This window comes from Canis lupus, chromosome 7, assembly GCF_011100685.1.
Source record: "Canis lupus familiaris isolate Mischka breed German Shepherd chromosome 7, alternate assembly UU_Cfam_GSD_1.0, whole genome shotgun sequence".
Taxonomy (NCBI): Eukaryota; Metazoa; Chordata; class Mammalia; order Carnivora; family Canidae; genus Canis; species Canis lupus.
In genome coordinates, this window is record NC_049228.1 from 75,599,906 (window position 1) to 75,624,071 (window position 24,166).

The 24,166-nt window shown below is 45.1% G+C and overlaps 1 protein-coding gene across 6 annotated transcripts in view; it reads right to left on the reverse strand.

The window, feature by feature from the left end:
- Positions 1-8,831: 8,831 nt before the first annotated feature.
- PPP4R1 (protein phosphatase 4 regulatory subunit 1) overlaps positions 8,832-24,166 on the reverse strand; it is a 61,277-nt gene continuing 45,942 nt past the window's right edge. For all 6 annotated transcript variants that reach the window (XM_038543861.1, XM_038543860.1, XM_038543865.1 and 3 more), the window contains 9 exons: positions 22,361-22,533; positions 20,943-21,038; positions 18,924-19,109; positions 18,015-18,176; positions 15,235-15,335; positions 11,956-12,076; positions 11,724-11,858; positions 11,087-11,228; positions 8,832-9,983 (listed from right to left, as the gene is read on the reverse strand). In XM_038543861.1, the coding sequence (XP_038399789.1) occupies positions 9,820-9,983; positions 11,087-11,228; positions 11,724-11,858; positions 11,956-12,076; positions 15,235-15,335; positions 18,015-18,176; positions 18,924-19,109; positions 20,943-21,038; positions 22,361-22,533 (1,280 nt within the window). In that variant the 3' untranslated portion in view covers positions 8,832-9,819. The remainder of the gene's footprint in view (positions 9,984-11,086; positions 11,229-11,723; positions 11,859-11,955; positions 12,077-15,234; positions 15,336-18,014; positions 18,177-18,923; positions 19,110-20,942; positions 21,039-22,360; positions 22,534-24,166) is intronic.

Here is a 24,166-nt window from a genome sequence, read left to right on the forward strand (position 1 = left end):
GCTAGCTGTCAGGGGCAGGGCTGGATCCTTGACTGAGCAGAAATCGAGTCTGGGATGCCTGGGGGCTCAGTGATTGAGTGTCTGCTTTCCGCTAGGGTTGTGACCCCAGGGTCTTGGGATTGAGTCCCACATCAGGCTCTCTCCAGGGAGCCTGCTTCTCCTCTGTCTCTGCCTCTGGGTCTCTCATAAATAGATAAATAAAATCTTAAAAAAAAAAAAATCAAGGAGTCTGATGCTTAACTAAGTCACTCAGGTGCCCCCCATCTGAGTGACTTATTGCTGAGTAGCTTTCACATTGATTAGAATTTGTAACCTTTAGGATCCTTCATTCCTAGTGAAAGTGAAGAAGTAAGAAATTGTGGACTGTTAAGCTGGCATTCTGTGGATCGGCAAATTTATAAATACATTTTCATGGTTTCTAAATGCATATTCGTCTCAGTAAATTTTCCATCTAGCACAAAATGTGTTTACTGATAAAGTGGAATGTCTTTACCTCCTCTGTAAAAGGAAGCCAAAGTGGTAAACCTTTGTTCAGTAGTTAATGTTTCAGTATTTTTTAAAAAATATTTATTTAGAGAGGGGCATTCAGAGGGAGGAGGGAGAGAATCTCAAGCCAACTCCCCGCTGAGCATGGAGCCCTCCACCTGGGGCTTGATCCCATGACCCTGAGAGGATCATGACCTGAATTGAAACCAAGAGTCGGTTCCTTAAACTGACTGAGCCACTAGGGTGCCCCAATGTTTCTATATTTTCATCTTATTGGAAAGTGATCTAGATACTCCATGAATATCCATTATTTATCTCAGTGTAACTTTAAGGTTTTAAGTTACCAAAAAACTATTTTTAAGTAGACTTCTCAAAAAGCCTAATTATTGTTGAAAAGTTCATTTATAAAGTTTTGTCTTATTTACATCTATTTGATTCACTTGTTAACAATTTAGACCACTTGTGAAAATTTAACAGTATTAAACCCTAACCACCATCTTTTCTTGCTAACAAATACTGTCACAAACTAATGTAGAGTAAGTTGTATGTTCACATTATATTTAATGTTAAAAACTCAGAAGACATGCCTGTTTTAATTAAGCCAACAAACTAGATTTTATTTACTGAAGATTATCCTAGATCACATGAACTTGAAAAACATTTGGTTAGTTTCTGTGTTTGAGCATATACTTGATTGATAGAATATTTGTCTTAAGCCAAATTGGGCTCTTTACAGATGAATTTTGGCAACATCTGCAGCTACAAAAGACAGCGCATGTTTACAGGGTGCACACATTGACACACCTATGCCCATAGACACAGAGCTCTGGTAGCTTTCAAGAGTTTAGCTGTAAGACAGTTAAAATAGTGCAAAACTCACTAGTTTATTTTTTATTTATTTATCCATAAGACACAGACACACACAGAGAGAGAGAGAGAGAGAGGCAGAGACACAGGCAGGGGGAGAAGCAGGCTCCATGCAGGGAGCCCGATGTGGGACTCGATCCCAGGACTCCAGGATCAGGCCCCGGGCGGAAGGCGGCACTACCGCTGAGCCACCGGGGCTGCCCAAAACTCACTAGTTTATTTTTCGCTTTGGCAGAATGGAATACATTAAGGTTACCTGCTCAGATGGCTTAAACTTTTCACCAATATTTTGTGGAGAAGATTTTAAAGATTTTTTTTTCTCCCGATAAGAATTGCGCAGAGTAGAACTCTTCCATCATAGGAGGCATGCAGAGAGAACGCAAGTTCCGCTAAGAGGGACTTGCCCAAAGCCTCCTGAGGTGCACAGGGAGGTTTGGGGGTTTGTAGAGATGACGGGGTGAGCGGTGAGATGACAGGAGTGCCTGAGAACCACATTTCTATTCTTATCAAGACTCAATTTGTTAAGCACGGTTGTTTTTATTTATTTTTAAAGTTTACTTGTTTTTAGTAATCTCTTACACCCATTGTGAGGCTTGAACCCATAACCCTGAGGTCAAGAGTTGCTTGCTCTGAGCCAGCCGGACACCCCAAGTACGGTTGTTTTAAATTCCTCAAAAAACTGGGCTGCAGCCTGAATGGTATCAAGAGGTTGACCCAGCCATCCAACTACATTATCGTCAATTTGCTTTTCTTTCTTTTCAATTAGGGAGACTATCTTCAACTAAGATGGGAAATCAAGAGATTTCCTACATTCTAGACTGAGAGCTGTGTGTCTCTGGAATGTTTTAGTAAATCCTTCCACAAAGACTTCAGAATGTGCTTCTTTCCTTTGGACACGTAGGAACTTCGTTGTATGCCTTCTCCCCAAGGCTACAATGAAACTATCAGGCTCTGAATATCAGCTTCTTGGGCCAACTTTTGGCCGTTTAGCTAGTTAAAAAAAAATTTCTTTCAAACAGCTTGTTGGGTTTCAGCTGAGACAAACAGTAAATATTCCTGTCAGTGTTGAGCCACCCTGTGGTCCCAAGAGGTGTCCCCAAAGGAGGCGCGGAAGATAGTGCCATGTGACTACCCAGAGCCACCCCTAAAGACAATCCCTGAGAGCCCGCAACAGGTGCTTGGACCCTGGCCGCAAAGGGAGAGTGCAAGCCACCACTTCTGTCCCGACCATATTTCGGGGTCCCCAGCCTGACAGTTGACAAGCCAAGTTCTGTGGACACAAAATGAGACAACAAAGCAACAGAACTGTCCATGGGAGAGAAGGACCAACAACCAATGGGTAACTGAAAACAAATTTCAAGTTCTAACTCAAAGATCTAATTCTTAACAAATGCTTTTTTGCCTGCCAGTCTCAAGGTGGAAAGAAATGGACGAGGTCACATCTTAGCTTCCTCTCTAGTCCAGGCACCAGATATGGAAGACTTCTCTCATGGTTTGCTGCTCCTGCCAGTTTTCCAGGATCCCACCTGCAGATTCCAGGGCAGGTGGGTTGTCCCAGCAGGGCTCTTCCTGGTTCCCAGAAACTGTAGAGGGGAAAAAAATAACTTTCTACTTTAAGTGGGGAGGGCTTTGGCTGAGACCCATTCTTTCTCTAGACATCTCATAAATGGATAAGCTTATCTAGATGAAAAGTTGTCCACTGCTGCCACTAACCCAGGGTTACCCTTGGTAAGGAAAACCTGCTTGCTCAGCCTTAAAATAAAATGTTCCTCGGGCTGTCTGGGTGGCTCAGCGGTTGAGCGTCTGCCTTTGGCCCAGGGCATGATCCTGGGGACCCAGGATCGAGTCCCACGTAGGGCTACCTGCATTCTTCCCTCTGCCTTCTCTCTGTGTCTCTCCTGAATGAATAAATACAAACAAATAAAAAAAAAAGTTACTCATCTGAGGCCTCACACTGGACCCAGTGCAGCTAAGTTAGACCTAGTCCTACCCTAGAGCCAGTCTGGTTTCCGCCTTGGCCCCAGTCCAGTTTTCTGGTTGGACCCAGATTTAACTGGTTAAACATTCTGGTTTTTAAGTCTGACCCAGTCTTGGAAAATAATGCTCAAATAAAGTCTGAAAGCTCACAATGCAAAAGCTGCGAGGCTGGTTGGATCTGAGGGCTGCCCACCACCTCCGGTGGCAACTGGAAAGCCAGGGGCTCAGTGGGCCTCTGGGCCTGAGGGCTGCAGAAGGTCTCCTTCAGGTCCCACATCCAGCACTGGAGCGGTTACAGACGGAGGCATGCTACAGAACTCGAGCCTATTTGAGCAAAGATTGACTTGAATCCAGCAACAGCCCATCTAGCGGACGGAGAGGAGTTCCGAGGCGTGGAACAAAGTCAAGGCTCATGGGCAGAAGGGCGCAGGGCAAGGAAGTCACAATCGGCAAAACAGCAGGTTGGCTATGCAAAGCCGCGACCTCGGGGGCCTGGCTGGGTCTGTCCCCTCCCAGGGTCACGGACGTTCGGTTCCGTGTCTGGGGAGCTGAGGCTGGAACTGGAGTCTGGGCTTGGGGCCGTGGGGATGGGCACAAGCGACTCCATTTGCGCGTGTTGTCTCGTTCCTGACGATGGCGACCGCGGCCCGAAGCGGTGGCCCGGCCCGCAGCTGGCTGTGGCCGAGCCTGTGGCCGCACATCCTGGGGCGCAGAGGGAAGGAAGGGGCGCCGGGCCCGCCGGAGGGGCTCAAGCCGCGGGGGGAGAAGCGGGCGCGGCCCCTGTGGCCAGAAGCTTCTGGGCTCACCCGGGGCCCAAAGGACACGGCGTTTGGCGCCACCAGGCCGGCCCGAGGCCCGACGTCCTCAGGGGCGGCGCAGGGCCGGGCCGAGCAGAGCAGAGCAGAGCTCCACCTCCTCCACCTCTGTGCAGTGCAGCCGTCCTGCCCTCCTCTGCGGCCGACAGGGACGGGGCCGGCGACCCTCGCGGCGGAGCCCTCAGCACCGCACGGAAACGGAGGGGGCCGCGGGCAGCGACGGGGCGAGGCACGGCCGCAAGGGGAGCTCGGGGAGCTCGGGGGGAGCAAGGGGAGCTCGGCCTCCGCGGTCGGGTGCGGGGCCGGGGCTCCGGGGCTCCAGGGCCGCAGCACAGCCGAAAGCCGCGGTTTGCAGCAGACGATTCAGAGATTCAGAGATTCCATGAACCTGATAACTGTGCGGGGGGAGTTATCCGAACGGCAAGGTCCCACGGCTGCCTCTAGGATCCTGGTATTTGAGAACGTCACCTTGAGGGCAGCCCGGGGGGAGGCAGCGGTTTGGCGCCACCTTCAGCCCAGGGCGTGACCCTGGAGACCCGGGATCGAGTCCCCATAGGGCTCCCTGCGTGAAGCCTGCTTCTCCCTCTGCCTGTGTCTCTGCCTCTGTGTGTGTCTCTCATGAATAAATAAATAAAATCTTTTTAAAAAAGAAGTCACCTTGATCCTTGGGAGAAGTGCCAGATCCCACGCCCGACCCCGGACCTGCTGGATCACAGTGTGTACTTTAACATCCGAGTCCAGGTGACCGACATGTACATGAACGTTTGAAGGCAGCATCCTGAATTGCCAGCAATATTTAAAAGCCAGAATGAGAACTAAAACCCCAGAAGAATCTCATAAAGAACGGCCATCCAAACCAAGTCGGTGGCAGCCCTATGATGCACGCAGATGCAGCTCGCAGCATGTTCTTACTGGGCAGGAGACCGAGACTTCCTCGTGGACTGCGGGGCCGCGTCCCTGCTGTGACATATCAGAGCTTAAATGGCAGCTGGGCGGCCTCTGGGGAGCTGAGTCTGTCCCGTCCCGTCCGCAGCTGTCCCACTTGCCCTCCCCTGGGTGACGGCTGAGGCAATGTTCCCGTGCAACTTCCTCTCCTCCAGGATTTCTGCTCCCAATCTTGTGCTTTCTTCGTGCTGGGCTGCCAGCAAGCTCTGGACCGGGACAGCTCACGGGTACCGGATGGGGACCTGAGCTGAGCACAGCTTCCTCACGGGACATCTACAAACACTACCCAAGTGATGCTTGGAGTCCAATTCCTAACAGCCGTGGGCATTGTGAACCCTAAACACAGTGGGGCATGGTGAAAGATTTATAGGATAAAGTTTCTGACTAAAAACCCAAGTATCAAATCTTGCCACATGTATTTCGGCAAGACTTGACTTAAAATGAGACCTGGTGGAAATAAACCTGAAACAGCCACATAAAACGCTGCATGGAATAAAAGCTGACCACTGAATGAACACCTGCTGTCCCCTTTGCTACTAAAGGGATCAGCCCTGCTCTTGAGTTTAGAGAGGCTGAAGATGGGGAATTCACAAATACAACAGAACTGCCAGGTCTTGCTTACATTTCCAGATTCAACTTCTTTCCCTCTGGTTTGACTCAGAAGATTATTAATTGTAGAGAGGCTGTTTGCTTGGTGTGAGTTGCCAGGAGTTTCTTTTCCTCCCATCACCCATTCCTTCTGTCTCCTGGAATCTTGCATGGAAATATTCCCATTAAAGGAAATCCTCGCGTGTGTCCTGGGGCAGGGATGCAACGCTCTTTCCTCTAGATGGTCAGTTGAAAACCTGCCACCGCCTCCCACACCTCCCTCCTCCTTGGAGCAGCATCTGTGAAGAAGTGTTGCTTCCTGATGCTCCCCCAAAATATCAGCTTGGCGTTTCAGGCATCCACGGTCCCCCGACTGCAGTGCCAGACTTTCGAGTTGCTTCCTTCAGCACATTCAGCTTCCAGCACGCCAGGAAACAGTCTTGCCCAAGATGAAGTGGGCCCTGGACGGAACAGGTACGAGAAGAATTGGCCACACACTGTGCACCTGACCACCTGCCCCGCAAACTAAGAATCAGGGTGCCATCACCTGGACAGCTCAGAAGGCATTTGCAGTGTAGTTAGGAACTCAGCATTTGCCAATTCCGCTAGAAGGTTCCAGACAAACCATGGTCTGGCATCACAGAAATACCTCCAAGACTTAAGCACAAGGATCACAGCCCGAAGGCAGCCCGCTGAGCCATTCCACTCCGCCAACAGGAGGTCTGGTGGCCTGGGGCCTGGGTGAAGGGACACTCTGAAAACGCACCAAAGCCTGCAGACAATTTCTCCCGGACAAGGGGGGAGCAGCTGAGATTCCCCCGGGGACGCAGGGCAGAGGCAGGAGTGCGGCCTCCGAGTTTCCCTCGGGGGGACTAAGCTCCAGCTTTTGAAAAATACCGTTTTCCTCCTCACCTTTGTTGACATCACTTAAGACTCACGATCAGAAAGATAGAAAGAGATGGAGTACTTCCAAACTCGTTCTATGAAGCCAGCATCACCTTAATTCCAAAACCAAACACCCCACCAAAAAGAAGAATTATAGACCAATATCCCTGATGAACATGGATGCAACAATTCTCAACAAGATACTAGCCAATAGGATCCAACAGTACATTAAGAGGATTATTCACCACGACCAAGTGCGATTTATCCCCGGGACACAAGGCTGGTTCAACACTCGTAAAACAATCAATGTGATTCATCATATCAGCAAGAGGAAAAACAAGAACCATATGATCCTCTCAATAGATGCAGAGAAAGCATTTGACAAAATACAGCATCCATTCCTGATCAAAACTCTTCAGAGTGTAGGGATAGAGGGAACATTCCTCAACATCTTAAAAGCCATCTACGAAAAGCCCACAGCAAATATCATTCTCAATGGGGAAGCACTGGGAGCCTTTCCCCTAAGATCAGGAACAAGACAGGGATGTCCACTCTCACCACTGCTATTCAACATAGTACTGGAAGTCCTAGCCTCAGCAATCAGACAACAAGAAGACATTAAAGGCATTCGAATTGGCAAAGAAGAAGTCAAACTCTCCCTCTTTGCAGATGACATGATACTCTACATAGAAAACCCAAAAGCCTCCACCCCAAGATTGCTAGAACTCATACAGCAATTTGGTAGCGTGGCAGGATACAAAATCAATGCCCAGAAGTCAGTGGCATTTCTATACACTAACAATGAGACTGAAGAAAGAGAAATTAAGGAGTCAATCCCATTTACAATTGCACCCAAAAGCATAAGATACCTAGGAATAAACCTAACCAAAGAGGCAAAGGATCTATACCCTAAAAACTACAGAACACTCTTGAAAGAACTTGAGGAAGACACAAAGAGATGGAAAAATATTCCATGCTCATGGATTGGAAGAGAATATCTCCTAAGATTAGCCGCCCCGCATTAACCCTATGAGGACATACTCACCACCTGATTCCTCTTCTGATTATGAAATTAGTTTGAGCTGGTTTGCAGTTTCTACCTCCTGGAGGGTTTCAAAGATCTGCTGGGACGGTCAGTTTTCCTCCTTTGCTGGGTCCTGTGCTGCCTCCGGAAGCCCACTTCTCTCCCTTAGAAGCCCTGGCGCTCCCGCCCCGAGGCAGGAGCAGCCCGGCTCGGCCCACATGGCGCTGAGTGTGGAGCGGAGCCCCCACCTCCTGCGGCCCGGCCCGCGGTTCTTCAGACGCGACCACGCGGGAGGGCTCCAAGGGCAGCGCCGAGCAGCAGCGAGGTCGCGGAGAGGCCGGGCCAGCGGGGAAGGGGCCTGTGCTGCCTTTGTACGCTTGCCCTAAATTCAAGTCCTTTATCCCGAATATACTATTACTGCTGTCGCTTACGAGAACACGCAGCACCGGGACGCCCAGGGGGGCTCGGGTGGAGCACCGCCTTCGGCCCAGGGCCTGATCCCAGGGTTCCGGGATCAGGTCCCACATCAGGCTCCCTGCATGGAGCCTGCTTCTCCCTCTGCCTGTGTCTCTGCCTCTCTCTGTCTCTCTCTCATGAATAAACAAATAAAACCTTAAAAAAAAAAAAAAAACGCAGCTTCGTGTGGGACGGTCACGTCATTTACACAACTGAAATTCTGGGGCTGCGCCCTCCTCCCATCTGTGCCCCCCTTCTGGGCCAGGCCCCACCAACCCCCCCGACCCCCTCCATAGACCGCCGTGCACCCCCGCTTCCTCCATCCCAGGGCAACTGGCTCACACTTCCGCTCGCAGGGTTGTAATGCAAGAGGCAGAGACACAGGTCTCACCTGCGATAGTCGCGATAGTCTGTACACAACACGGCCTACGTGTTCCCCAATCCGCACCCCGAGGCTCGAGGGGACCCTGCCGGCTGAGTCATGGAAAGCAAAGCTCACAGGTGCACCCCAGGGACTCAGGCCAAGGGTCCTTCAAGCTGGGCTCAGAAGAGCGACCGCCACCTCCATGCAGCAGTCTGCAGCGTCCCAGTCCCAGCTTGTGCAAGGCCGCTCGGCCACAGATGGGGCATGGCTTCCCGTTCCCACTGTGCAGAGGCCGTGGGGACTCAGAGCTGCAGGACTATGTGTCCGGGGCCTTGGGCTGAACTCCGGACACCCCACTGTCTGCTGGGAACAGAACCTGGCCCCAAGTGGCACATGCAGATGGCAAACAAATTACTAAACTAGGTAAAAGACAAATATTTTAATCTAGTTTTCCCACTTCATACTAAATCATTAATACAGGTCACAAATTGCATTTATTTGCAGACATCTAGAAAACAATCAGAAGTGTATATATCTCTCTATATAATCTTATTAATAAATTTTATTCGGACAAGAGAACTTGTGCCACAAGTTTAGACAGCATGATTAGACTGCAGCACTCCCAAGAGTGGTCACAGGTATGTACACGTGGGAAGTAAAGCTGCACCTCAGAGCCGATCATGATCAAGTTAAAAACACCTGACATACAGCACGCGCCAATCCACTCCTTCGGGTCATGACCAGCATGAAGAAAATCGGGACATAGATACTCAGCCAACATTCTGTAAATGTGCACAGCAATATGCTGCATTTAAGAGTTAAAATCAGATTCTACTTTAGTGTTAGCATCAAGCCCTTAGGAGAAACCCACCCCCCAATCTCCTTTCGCATTTACACACGTCGGCAACTATTCACACTTAGGGCCGGGCTGGGCGGCTGGCCACGGAACCAACAGGTCCTTGCCTGCGTGGGGACAGTGCGGGCTAATACTGAAGGTCTCGGTCACATCCTGGCTCGCAGCCACCTTCTGGCTGCCACTCCATCTATCTGGCATTAAATAAAACCAGGAGAAAGCAATGCAGGTCTCTGGGAATCTCCTCCCTTCCATACGGAAAATGCTCTGCCAATTCAAGTTTCATTCAGTCAGGAAGACGGAAGGATTTAAGGCTTCGGTGACAATTATAATCCTCTGAGAAATTATTTTCCCTTAAAGTCAAGATAAGATAATAGTGTTTACTGTACTTTCTCTTGACTCTTAAAATCCCTGGTATCAATGTAGGCAACTTGCACCTGCAATTAATCTGCAAGCGAGGAAGGTCTCTCCTCCTCCCCAAGGCTGGCCCAGATCGCATGTGTGGAGCACTTGTCAGCCCTTGGCTCCCTATGAAGCGGAAGGATGAGGTTCCGGCCTTCTAGTAGGTTGAGGAAGCTGTGCTCATGGCATCATCAGAGATTTTGGTACTGGCAGGGTGGATGCTTGCAAAATACTTGACGTCACTGTCACGATCCATCTGAAGAGCCATGATGGTCTGTTCTACGGCTTCCTGATGACAGCTGGCAGAGGTTAGGAAATATTCTGGAGATGCAAAATGCAGATTACAAATAAAATGAGTTTAACATTTCAGTTTTATCAAGTATGAGTATACTAAGTTCTTAGTCATAAACATAATTTCTCCAAGTATAAACACAAGCTATGTCGAATTACAAATAGTAATCCAAGTTGATTGGTGTGATATGAAAAATATCCCCAAGCCTAAGAGAATTGTATGATTTATCTTGTTTTTAGAACAGACTAAATGGCAGCAAAGCTAATAAATATATTAACACTTATACTTGTGATAGGTATTAATTCAGTACAAACACCCCAAGTACCAATCACACAGGTTGAGAACCAGTTTTCTTTAGCTATTTCCTTACTGCTATTAAAACAATTTAAATGAATTCTAAAGGAGGGAAAAGCAGTATTCATTTACCCATATTCTTAGAAGCCTATTAACAAACGTTTCTATGCTTCATTCACGAGTTCATGCATTTAAATGCTATTTGTTAGATATGGGGGGGGGGCGCCGACAATAAATAAAACACAGCTGAATCTTGAGCAGCTTATTAGTATGTGGCAGCAAAGCAAATACCAGGAAGCATCTGTCTTCTGCCTAAGGAGTGAAGAGGAGGAAACACAAACATGCCTCCTGGCCCTGAGCAACAGTAACACAGGTCACGTGGGACAGACTGACGGCAGTTTCTCATCCTGTCTTAAGAGAATACCTAATCTTTCAAATGACTGTCTTGATTTTTTTTATTTATTTATTTATTTATTTATTTTTTATTGGTGTTCAATTTACTAACATACAGAATAACACCCAGTGCCCGTCACCCATTCACTCCCACCCCCCGCCCTCCTCCCCTTCTACCACCCTTAGTTCGTTTCCCAGAGTTAGCAGTCTTCATGATGACTGTCTTGATTATAGAAGAAATGCCCCTGGAGCAGGAAGGCGAACAAGTCCCTGTCATCTAATCTGTGCCCTCTCTCAGGGGGAGCCCCCACTTGACAACTCAAGTCTTCTCCCATCAGATAACACGTAGGAACATATAGTGCTTCCGCTCAGCTACGTCTCCATCCGTGCAGTCCGTGTACCTCCTCCCCGCAGCACACGGTTTTCCTAACAGTCACCTACCCACCTTTCTCCAGGAGAGTTTGTCTTAACGTCTTTGCAAGCAGCACTCGAACGTTCGGAACCCGATCATTTGCCAAGGTTAGCAGATGCGGCATCAGATGCAGAGCGAACTGGTCCATGGGAAGGCAATCGTCCTCGATGACAGTCTAGGAGGACAAACAGTTCCTTTAATCTGCCAAGGTAATCGCCAAACCCTGGAATACTGGCTAACATTCTCTTTTGTTAACAGCCCAAGCACTACAGATTTCAGCTACTTCTTTTTAAACTATCATTCCACGCGCTTGGGAACCCCAAACTAAGAGGACATAATTTTAAGTCCTCACAGACAAATAGGTTTTTAATGGCTCTCCTGAGTCCCGGAGTGTGCAGTCATGCTCATTTACACACACACACACACACACACACACACACACACACACACACACACGCCACAGGCTATGCCATGGACCCCGAGCGCCCCCTAGTGGATGGCTGTGGGATGAGCCAGGCAGACACCAACTGGGGAACAGGTGATCCCCTGGAGAGCCAGATGGCAAAAGTGTTCCTTAAGGATCAGAAAGAGAGTGTTGGGAAGCACAGTGAAAGAAGAAACATAGTTTTAGATAGAAAAATGTGTCACGCACGCATAAGTCTTCACTTACCTGGCAGACAAAAACAAAGGCTTGCCGGCCAGACCACTTGGGACATCTACCAAAGTTTTCTACGAGCTCATTGATGAGGTCAACTCCAAACGTGGGGGGCGTTGCCATGTGCAGCTTCTTCACCATCTCACTAACCTAGGAGGGGGAGCGCAGAGACATGAGGAAGACTTTCTGTTCCAGGATCTTATTAAACAGTGTGCTGTTCTAAAATTGAAAAAATTGTAACACATACCAACTTGTAGGAAATCCAACGAACAGAAGAAACTTTATCTGCACATAGATTCAGAGCAATGGGACGTAAATAGTCATAAACATCTCTGGGACTATATAATTCTAGAAGTAAAATCAGCTGTCTACAAAAATGAATTATAAAAATAAAAATATAATTAAAATTTTAAAATAAATAAATGAAAATAAGTTAATCATCTGAATAATTTGTAATACTGGATACTATTTGTAAGATGAACACATGCAAAGACTAGTGAGCAATGTGGTCTCTCATGCACAGAGTCATCACCAGTCTGTATGTCTCTAGAAATGTTTTTAAACACTATGCAAGTTCAAGTATCTCCTCCCCTCAAAATGTAAGGAAAACAAATGTGGAATTCTAAGTCCACAGGGACTGAGACAGAGCAAAGCACTTCCTAGTATGTTCAGTTGGGACATGGACATATGTAACTGTTCAGAATGCTGAGAAACTTCCTTCTACAAATCAGTTTCCTAAATAAGAAGTTCTAGTAAGTAGTATTAGGTAGCCTGAGGTGTGTGTGTCCAAGCTCTGAGCAGCTCCTAAGGGAATGACACCCCTATTAGAGATAAGAGAAGCAGAGAGGTCCTCTAGTGACTGTTTCTATCACATCTGGGTAGACCTGAAGACTGACCGTATCCGCCTGGCTACTTTGAGTAGATGCAACAATGCCCGGGAAAAAATACCTCCAATACCAGTGAGATTTTGCCTTTCAGATTTCATGTTTAAGACTATTTACATTCGTTATCAGCAGGGAGTAACTAGAGGCATGAATATACATAATGTAGCAATGACCAAGGTACCTGTATGTATGTGTGTGTGTGTGTGTGTGTATACACACACACACACACACACACACATAAATACTCAGAAATGAGAGGCACAATGATTGACTCCATTTTCTTTTTTTCTTTCTTTCTCTCTCTTTTTGAAGATTTTATTTATTCATCACAGAGAGAGAGAGAGAGAGAGAGAGAGAGAGGCAGAGACACAGGCAGAGGAAGAAGCAGACCCCATGCAGGGAGCCCCATGTGGGACTCGATCCCGGGTCTCCAGGATCACGCCCTGGGCCAAAAGCAGATGCTCAACTGCTGAATCACCCAGGCATCCCTCGACTCCATTTTCTGACTCTGCAAATGTTCTTGCTGGCTTGCCCTGGGTGCATACCTCAGGAGAAAGTCTGGGGTCAGGAAAGCAAACTGGAGAGAGGCCCCTCAGCAGGCAGGAAATGAGTGACACATGTTGAGGTACAGGGGTAAAGTCCCATGCACCGCCCCGGGGTCCTCTCTTTACCAAGCCTGAGCCTTAAGGTGCTGACAGAGGGGCAGCAGAGCCCGTCCACCCACGGGCACAGGCAGACACACTGCAGCCGGGGGCAGAGGAGAACGAACTCTACCCCAGAGCGCGGCGCGGCACGGCTTCTTGGGCTAAGGCCCTACCCGGTGACAAGCGAGGTCTCCTCCTGCTGAGGACGGCAGCGGCCTCTGCCCAGCACTGGCCACAGACACAAGGCAGAGGCTGCGTGCCATGGGGAGGGGGAACCTGACGGAGCCAGGCACACGCGGCGCCTCAGCGCCTGGGGCTGAGCCCACGACAGCTTCCCCCGTTTCCAGCACAAGCCTCCCACATCCGCGCAGTGGTCTGCAGCCGCAGCCGAGGGAGGGGGGACACCCGCCGGCTCTGCAGGGGTGCACGAGAGCCACCAGCTGCCGGGGGACAGCTGACCAGCTCCCGCTGCCAGCAAGGGGCCCCGGCAGGCCCGGGGAGAGGAAGCCAGGCGCGCTGGGCGCTCCAGGCAATCCTGGCGACCACAGAGCCAAACCCGGCCTGCTCGCGATCAGACGGCCTCTCCCCTCACATCACCAGCGGAAGACATGTGCCTAGTCCATCAGAACCCGGCAGGCCAGCACTCAGCGGGGACCCCCTGCACGTACAGAGAAAACAAGCAAGACGGCCAGTCCCAATTCTGGACCCAGCAAAGACGTCTTTTAAAAATGTCAGAGGGGATCCGTGAGTGGCTCAGCGGTTTAGTGCCTGCCTTTGGCCCAGGGCACAACCCTGGAGTCCCGGGATCGAGTCCTGCATCAGACTCCCTGCGTGGAGCCTGCTTCTCCCTCTGCCCGTGTCTCTCTCTCTCTCTCTCTGTGCCTCTCAGGAATGAATGAATAAATAAATAAATAAGTAAATAAATAAATAAATAAATAAATAAATAAATAAATAAAATAAAAATGCCAGAGTTCTTTATATATTCCAGATTCCAGACCTCACTTGCAACTTACGACAAACAACCCCATTAATAAAATGGGCAATGGACCTGCATAGACATTTCTCTGGATTATATACAAATGGTCAACAAGCATATGAAAAGGTGTTCAACACCACTAGTTATTAAATGCAAATCAAAAGATCACCACAAAATACTGCTTCACACCCACTATATTGAGGGCTATAGTTTTTTAAAAAAGGAAAATACCAAGTGTTGGAGAGGATGTGGCAAAACTAGAATCCTTGTACACTGTGCTCATGGGAATGTAAAATGGTACAATTGTTGTGGAAAATAGTTTAGTGGTTCCTCAACAAATTAAAAAAAAATTGTCAAATAACCCAGCAAATCCACCACAAAATAACTGTTCAAAGAAAAATTTATACATGGATGTTCGCAGCAGCACCACTCACATCAGCTAATACAGAAACAATTCAAATGTGTTGACGGGTGAATGAATTTTAAAAAGTGGTATGCAATGGAGTATTCAGTCATAAGAAGTAATAAAGTTCTGACACATGCTACAACACAAATGAATCTTGAAAACATTATGCTAAGTGAAGAAGTCACACACAAAAGGCTACATACTATAAAATTCTACTTATGTGAAATGTTCAGAATAGGCAAATCCACAGAAAGTAGAAGTCAAGGGCATAGAGGGATGAGGAATGACTGTGAAAGGGCATGGCGTTCCTTCTGGGAGGATGGAGTGTTCTAGAACTAGACAATGGTAATGGTTGCACAACACTATGAATGTACTAAATTTCACCAATAGCAAACTTGGTTATGTGTATTTTTCACAATAAGAATAAAAAAGGTGAAATAGTTAAAAAAAAAAAAAAAAGCTGAAAAAAATTCACTGCAGGCAAGACCCTTCAAGAAATGTTTTAGAGAACATGAGACAGAAACTTAATCTATACAAAGTAATGAACAAATCCAGAAAAGGTAAACATGAAGTAAATACCCCTCCAAACATGGTTCAATAAATTGTTAGAACTTACTCAGCCAGTTCAGCTCGAAAGCGCCAATTTCTACTATTATCTGTCACCAAAAACTCCTGAAGCTGATAAAGATATTCTCTTCTTTTGTCAATATGAAGAAGCTGAAGTGACAAAATAAAATTCATTTTTTTATTTAAGTGACAAAATGTAGGCATTATAACTTTTACTAGACTGCTTGAAAAAACTTGTAATATAGTTATTAATTCTTCTGAGAACAGATGTAGTAGGTACATTTACTTGTTTTAGAATTGACATTAAGTTCATTTTCCCTGATAATCCCATCTACTGTCAAGAGTCTTATTTTCTTCTGAAATATTTGTTCCTTGAGCCATGTGTGACCTTCTCTGAACCCTACAGTACCCTGGGCACAGATATATGGTAGGACTAACCTGCTATGTTCATAGGACACCCTCGTTACTGTGGACTCTTTGAAGACAGCAATATGTTCTTATTCACAGATGTGAGCCCATTGCATGGCACTGTGATGGCACATGGTAGGTGCTCAATCAATATTTGATGAATGAAAAAAAAATTATCCCAATAATTGCTCCATAGTCATTTTAAAGTAGGTTTATGGTCGGTAAGGGGGGAAACCTTAAAACTTGATATAAACAGAAGCAAACAAACTTAACTGAATATCAAACAGAAAAAAAGTACTGTGACCATGAACACATTCTAAGGACAAAGTGCCGAAAGAAGTCTTGAACATTACACTTAGTGGAGTTGATGTCAGAAACATTGGTGGAGTTATTTATTTATTTACTTATTTTTTAAGATTTTCCTTACTCATGAGAGACACAGACAGAGGAAGAGACACAGAGGGAGAAGCAGACTCCCTGCAGGGAGCCCGGTATGGGACTCGATCCCAGGACCCTGGGATCAGTCCTGAGCCAAAGGCAGCTGCTCAACCACTGAGCCACCCAGGTGTCCCTGGTGGAGTAACTCTGAAACTGCTTCATGTATGCTGTGGAACTGAGTGAATGACTGAATATGCTCATGTTCAGAACAGAGTTTTTACCTTGAGAAAAGAAAAAACAAAGTGGAAAAAGGAGAGGAAATGGTCTTGGACTGGAAGCTGAGCTCAGTTATATATATATAAATACCCCAAACCAAAAGCCCCTCCTAGCTCCTGTCCCTTGAGAAGGTGTAAAGGACAAGACACCCCGGAGCAGTGTGCACATCCAGTGCCGGGGTTGTGGCTTCTAACTACCGCTCTCCACTAGAAAAAGCAGGCTCCTTGGAGAAACAGCTGAGGCAAAGAAAGGAGCTGGGGCAGAGAAAGGAGAAAGTGGCTCTGAAAGTAAGGATGTGCTTAAATGTGAGGGGGCCATCAAAGGGGCACAGGAGGCAGCTTTCAGGAGTTCCTGTTAGCCAAACTGATGTTCAGAACCAAGGACAGAAACGGATTACACGGAATAAAAAAATAATTCCAGGGTTCACACACTAAAAAAAAAATTTTTAAGTTTTTTTTTTTTTTTTAAGATTTTATTTGTTTATTCATGAGAGACACAGAGAGAGAGGCAGAGACACAGGCGGAGGGAGAAGCAGGCTCCCTGTGGGAAGCCCGATGTGGGACTCAATCCTGGGACTCCAGGATCATGCCCTGGGCAGAAGGCAGGTGCTAAACTGCTGAGCCTCCCAGGCGTCCCTAAAAAAACTTTCAAGAAGGAGGATGGAGAGAAGGAAAAGATCAACTTTATATGAGAATGTCACCTAATAAATGGAGAAGGAATTAAAAAATAGAAAACTGGTATTTTACAACCAACACAGCAACAAAGTGTGTACAAATGTACAGATGCAAATGCTCTCAAGAGACAAAGGTGTTGGGAGTTTGAAAGCACTGCCCCACCAAGTCATTACTAATCATGAAAGAGGTGGTTTTACAATGGAGGAAGTGAGCTGACACCACCATAATCAAGTAGCTGGAGTCAGCATCACCAGGGATTGTGCTCCTTCTGATGTGATGCAGATAGGTAATGTGCCTGCCCAGCAAACCTGTGTAAACTGAATCTCACTGTGTAACACCACCAGACAGACCGAGGGGCATCTGCAAAACTGGCTCAGCCTCTTCAAAAATGCCAGTTACCTTAAAGACCAAAGTCAGGAAACCATTCTTGATTTAAGAGAGCTAACGAGACAAGATATTTAAATTCAATATGCAATTCCTGATTGGATTCTGAATTGGGGTTGTGGAGGGAACCTATAACAGACATTACCGGGACAGGCCGAGGAATCTCAGTATGATGTGTATAAAATATAACACCACAATACCAACGTTTTGTGAAAGTGAGATCACATTACTTCTGTCCCCCAAAACTTCAAACTACAAGAGCCAAATTCAAGGTTACATTCTGAGAAACAATAGTATTCTAGGACTAATAATTTGTAAGATCACAACTGTTCACTTCTAAAACCACTTTTAAATGCACACCGACTTCTAAAATACAGACTCCTAGAATATCACATAAAGGTTCCAAACTATGTTCAGGGAATTTTTGTACACATATTTAACTCAATAACTTTGAAAAGTGTTTGTAATCATGATCTAACAGTGTTTAAAAATGAAATTCAGTGTAATTATTTTAAAATTAAAAATTCAAAGGACACCAGCAAAAGTGATCAGAATGGGACTTTTTAAGTCATATCTCATTATCAACTCATGGCTACACTTTCTTTCTGGGAACTTACAGAAACTCCATCTTGGTGGGAACAGAAAACTAAAAATTTTGGCCTATGGTAGAACTTTAGTGTGTTTTTATGCAGAAGAATTTAAAGGTTACCTTCAGAAAATCATGCAAATGTTTAAGAACACCTATCCGGACTTCGTCAAGGTCTTTTAAAAATCCATTGAAGATCGGAACCAGATCTGCAGCTGTCAGCTGATCTCCCAGAATAACTGCAAGCTCATGGATGGAGAAGGCTAACGTTCTTCGAACCTTCCACTGCAGAAATAAAGAGGACAGTGTTCGTAAGTGAAGTACACGGTAATGAGTGGTTTAGCCCTCAGCTGGCCTATGAAGGCTAACAGATCTGAATGTTACTAATCAATTTCAAACAATTAGATAGGAACAGAATAGCAGGAATAGATGCTTATTTTTATTTTTATTCATTTTATTTTCAGATTTCATTTATTTATTCATGAGAGACAGAGAGAGGCAGAAACAGAGGCAGAGAGAGAAGCAGGCTCCATGCAGGAAGCCCGATGTGGGACTTCATCCCAGAAGTCCAGGATCATGTCCTGAGTCAAAGGCAGACGCTCAACCACTGAGCCACTCAGGCATCTCTATTTTTATTTTTTAAAAGGTTTATTTATTCATGAGACACAGACAGAGAGAGGCAGAGACACAGGCAGATGGAGGGAGAAGCAGGCTCCCTGCAGGGACCCAATGCGGGACTCGATCCCAGAACTCCGGGATCGTGCCCTGGGCCAAAGGCAGACGCTCAACCGCTGAGCCCCCCACGCATCCCAATGGTTAGTTTTAAATCCCTGCTCAGTCTTAAAAACTGGCAGAGAAATTTCTGGAAGAAAGCTCTCTGGTATTCCTCCTAAGCTTTTCCGCATATGATTTCCTCTAATACCAAGTATCTGCTGGAACATGAACAGAAAATGCTACTGGGCTCTGTAGGGACGATCACAAGGCCGTCCACCCACGCATACCCTCTGTCAACGCCTTTGTCGCCCCACTCACCTGCATGTCTGACGCCAGCGTCTCATACGTCTCTCTCAGGCAGTGCCAGTTCTGCCTGCCGAGCGTCAGGGCCACGCCGGGAAGGCTGTATGCACAGTGCTTAGCAATCTCAGTGTCGACCGTCTGTGCACGAGACGGGTCCGTCATAGATAAATACTGATCTAACAGAGCCTGAGGCACAACATCCTAACGAAGAGAGAGACACGGCAGTGATGCGTTTTAGCAGTCTAGACATAAACTGAGTAAACTTTCACCTAGTTGAGCATCTCAACTAGCAGAGAAAAACCCAGTCTCAAAGCTTCAGGTATATCCTAAGAGGCAGGAAAAACATGTTAAAGGACATACATAAATAAAACAGCAACTCCAGAAGAAAAACGTTAAGATCTTCAAACAGAATACAGCGTAGAGGATGATTAGAACTGATCACTAAATGTAAAAGACCAGCACCTCTTAATGTCGGCAAAGATCATCAGGTCTGACATAATCTTGTGAAAGTGATAAAATAGGCGCACTATCACCAACATGGATTTTATGAAAACAAAACCCACCTTTCGATGGAAATTGAGCAATTATCTATAAAAATTTGAAGTGAATAAACATCTAACCATTCATATAAATGTGAGGAAAAGAAGAATGTATACAAAATCTTGGTTGCTTTAGGGGAAGCCAAGTGGATGGTAGAAAAGAAAATCGAGAAGGAGGTATCATCAATGGCTTAATATCTTTTGAATTGTGAACTATATAAACTTATTTAAAAAAATATTTTAAAACGGAGTTAAATTCATTAAGAGAATGAAAATACATATATATTTTAAAGATTTTATTTACTTGACAGAGAGAGAAAAAGCATGAGCAGGGCAGAGGGAGGAGCAAAAGCAGAGGGAGAAGCAGACTCCCCACCGAGCAGGGAGCCCAATGTCGGACTTGATCCCTGAGCCGAAGGCAGACGCTTAACCAACCGAGTCACCCAGGAGCCAGAGACAATGTTTTTATGAGCTTGAAAATATGTCTATAATAGAAGTGGTGAAAGCAGGTTTACAACACTATGAGTACTACACTATGAGTACTAACTTCATTTTTTTACTAAATCGAATAAAAAAACATATGCCATTTGACCTAGGAAAACCAGTCCCAGAAGCAAATAGCACACACAATCACGATGAATGCAGCACTGCGTGTAAAATCACTGAGCTAAATTTGGAGGTGTGTATGGCACCACGGAAGGCAGAGCGCCTTTTTCAAGATGGAGGCCACGCTGCGCTGACACTGTGCTGCTGTGGTGGGTGGGGGTCGGGGGTTGGGGGAGTGAGCATATGGAAAGATACACATACACACACACAGAAGAAAGGTACAAACTGTCATAGTCCAAATATTTCTTAAGTGTATTTTCCCACTTTTAAAATTTCTGAAATTGGAGTAGTAAAACTTGCCACTGATGGCACTTTATATGGTTTTGGGACTTTTTTGGTATTTTCATCTGAAATTGACTTGTTATCTTGTAATTCTTGGCAAATTAGGCATCATGAAATACCTAGGTACGACGGCATGATTCTGTCTTTGACAGACATAAAGGGGTGTGTGTGCATGATTCTGTACCTACAAAATGTTTATGAAGAAATACACAGGGGAGTCTGGGTAGCTCAGTCAGTTAAGCATCTGACTCTAGACTTTGGCGCAGGTCATGATCTTAGGGTCCTGAGTTCAAGTCCCGTGTCATGTCTGTGTTAGGTGTGGAGATTCTCTCTCTCCTGCTCTCTCTACCCTAGGCCCTCCTCTCGAAAGAAAGAAGATAGAGAGATACAAGGAGTTGTGATCCATGGTTACTCTGAAGAATGTGATCACAGGTGTGAAAAGAGGAAGATTTCTGCTTGTATTTTACTCTATTTGAATTTTATCACAAGTATGATATAGTAGTCTTATTTTTAAAAAGCTCATTGTAAGGAGAACCAAATTCAGTGGGAAATGGGTTTAGAAGACAATTAACAAGAGACCCACACAGTATAAAGACTTGTTACTTACTTGTACTTTAGATCTCCTCTCCTCATCAGGGCTGAAACTACTGTTGGTGCTCAAGTCTGAATCATTATGAATATAGCGAAGGGCGGAGTCCATATTCTGTTAGGAAAAAACATTTACGTGAAGAACCGTCCCTTCTGTAAGTTTCCTTCACTTAAACCATCTTACAAGGTTACTTACCTTTTAGGACTGCCCAAAGATATAAATACATATAAATTTTTCATGTTTGTAAAAGCTTATGAAAATACCTAAGACCTCATAAGAACTCCCCTGACTTGAGTTAAACTTGCTGAATAGGTTGCTAACTGTATGAAAATGAATTCCAGAATAAGCTCATTAAAAAATGTAAACTGGGAAGTAATTCTGAAGTGGCTCAAATTTCTAAAATTAGCTTACTTATAAATAGTATTTAGGGGGTGCTCTTGGTCAACATTGTAGAGGCCATGGGATATCCTATGTAATTTTTCTTCTACTGTTTCTATTCCTGGCTGTTTCTAATTTCACAAATATACTTTTTTAATAGCTCCAAGAAACTCCAAACAAACAAAACACCTTCTAAAATGCAGAGATACCACAGTATTCAAATCTCCAATGACGACAGGTAGCCAGGGTTTCATTCCGAAGCACTGGTATTATGTAAGATTTCTAACTTGACTGTCACCTAACACAAAACAAAACAGAAATCCACTGAAGCTCTAAGAACCCTCTCCATCCCCAGTGTGCTTGCAGGCACTCTTTCCTGAGCTTATCACTCAAGCTGCTCTGATCTGTGACCTTTTGATTCTAGCAACCAGTGGTGCTATTCCTTCCCCTCGTTTATACAAACAAGGGATAAGAAATATCAATACCACAGGATGCTGGCCGGGGGTGAGGGACGTGGTAGGAAATTAGGGAAGGATCACACAGAACAGCTCCAAGTACACAGTGAAGATGATGCTAGTAACAGTACCCACCCTCACACTCCAGAGTCCAGATAATGCCACTGGCCCCTCCGCAACATGGCCTCAAGTCCCGATCTTCTGCTCAGAATACTGTGTTGCTTGCTGCAGTGAAATGGTCCGATCAGAAACAAAGCACCTCTCCAAAAAGAAAAGGGAAGAGTTAATTATTCTTGATAAAGGGCTTTGTTTCCAGTAAGACTATTTCACTGCAGTGAGCTACGTTAACACGTTGAGGCTACTCAAATGGTCATGTAGACGAGATTGGGATTTACATTTCTAAGCACTGAACATGACACACTAATGTCACAAAGACAGGATGTGGTGACAATTACTATTACTTTATGCAAAAGAGAGAGCTGAGAAAATCAGTAACAAACAGAATGTACTAATTTGAAAGTGATTAGCTACAACTATTCCCCAACAAAAGACTTCTGATTGGAACGATTTTTCACTAGATAAACACTTTACTGAGTGCATTACCTCAACAGCATCGCTGATTAAAGGCACGGAGGCGGTGTGATTTATTTTACAGTTTGGTAGCTCATTTACACCCAGCTCATCTTGCATGTCACTTCTCTTCTCTGCGTCGCTGGCCTCCTCACGAGCATCCAGGCTGGAAGCGCGCAGCGCGGCGGACAGCACGTCCACTTGCGCTATGGGCGGAACAGGGAAACGGCATGTGAGCGGCAGAATGGGCAACGTGCTCACAAGTTTCTTCTCCATTTGCATTACAGGTTATCAATGAAATGTACACTTTTTTGACACTGCCATCAAAAAGCTGAAAAAAAACTACTGTGGTAAATCATTAGTCCTTCAAGAGGAAAAGGAGAAAACTAATATGCTTTCGTGAGATTAAAAATGTTTATCTACTACTGTACATTATTCTGCGTTAGTATGAAAGAGAAATGCTATCTAGTTTTGGAGGTACCTCCAGTTTATTAAAAGGAGTCAATTTCAGTGTAAGTTAACTATGTTTTGGTAGTGCATGAATCAAACTGACAAGGCTTACTTACTAAGCTATTTTAGCAGAAGAGCAGTCACACAAACCCTGCCAACATAAAACAATGGTAATTACAAAGATTTTTGTTGCAGTTACATTTCAACATCTCATTTCTTATTCCAGTTTATATTATTTTCCTAATTCCTTTTGAAAATGAAATTAGTGACTTAGATACCCCCAGGTGAGCACATCTTGCTTGCAGCAAACCAAAACAACAAATTACCAAGCAGTTATTCCAAAATCTGGCAAATTTCACTGTCTACATTTTCAGTTATAAGGCACTCTTTCTTCTCCCAAACAAATAAGACATGCAGGAAAAAAAAAAAAATTTGATTCCTTATTCAAGTAAAATCCACCTGGATGTTCAAAATATAAAAATTCATCAATTTTAACTTTGAAATTAATTGGCAGAAAGATCAGAAAGTGTGTCCCCACTCCACTCAAAGATTATAAAAAAGCAATCACAGGACTTTCATGAAGACAGCCTCTTACGGTGCTGCAGCATTTATGACGCTTAGGCCCAAGCACATCGGGACCCTGGCAACACAGATACAGGATGAGGTTCTACTCTATTAGGTCATCAGCTGCTAAATTAAGTAAGTAAACTGAAGGCATTTAATCATAAAAAGTTACTCATGAAAATATGCTCATTCTTTTGAGAATTCTAGCTGCAATGTGTAATAATCCTTTTAAAATAGTTTAGGCTCCCTTCTGGAATCTTTTAAAAAGTTTCCAAAACAAAAATCAAAATAGTACTAAAGGAGATTGCACAATATATAAAGTTTAAAATGTTTTGTCCCACATAAAATGCACAGGGTGAAAAAGAGCCCTAATTCATTTTATTTGTTTCCAGGATAGTAACTAATCAAGGCCTTTCACAGAAAAGGCCTGGAGTCATTTCTCTCTAAATGGACTACATATGTGTCCACTTTAATGTTTGTACATTCACAAGAGTTTCCATGAGTTACACTGTGAAGTTACATTTCTCAAAAAAGTTGATATATAAATATCATCCAGACAGAGCCTACTGCTGATTTCTGAGGAAACCTTATGCTTCCACTTTCCAGCCAGAGAATGGAGACTCTAATGCCTAGCTAAATGCTGAAATTTCAGCAGGATACACCACAGCAACAAACAGAAGAACACCGAACACCTGGGCCTTCATCAAAATCTGCATTTTACCTAAAAGATACACAGAAATGCCAGGAACCAGGGCTGGTTTAATGGTGGACTTATGAAGAAACAGTCCCTAGTGACTCATGCTCAGAAGTAGGGACAACCTAGAA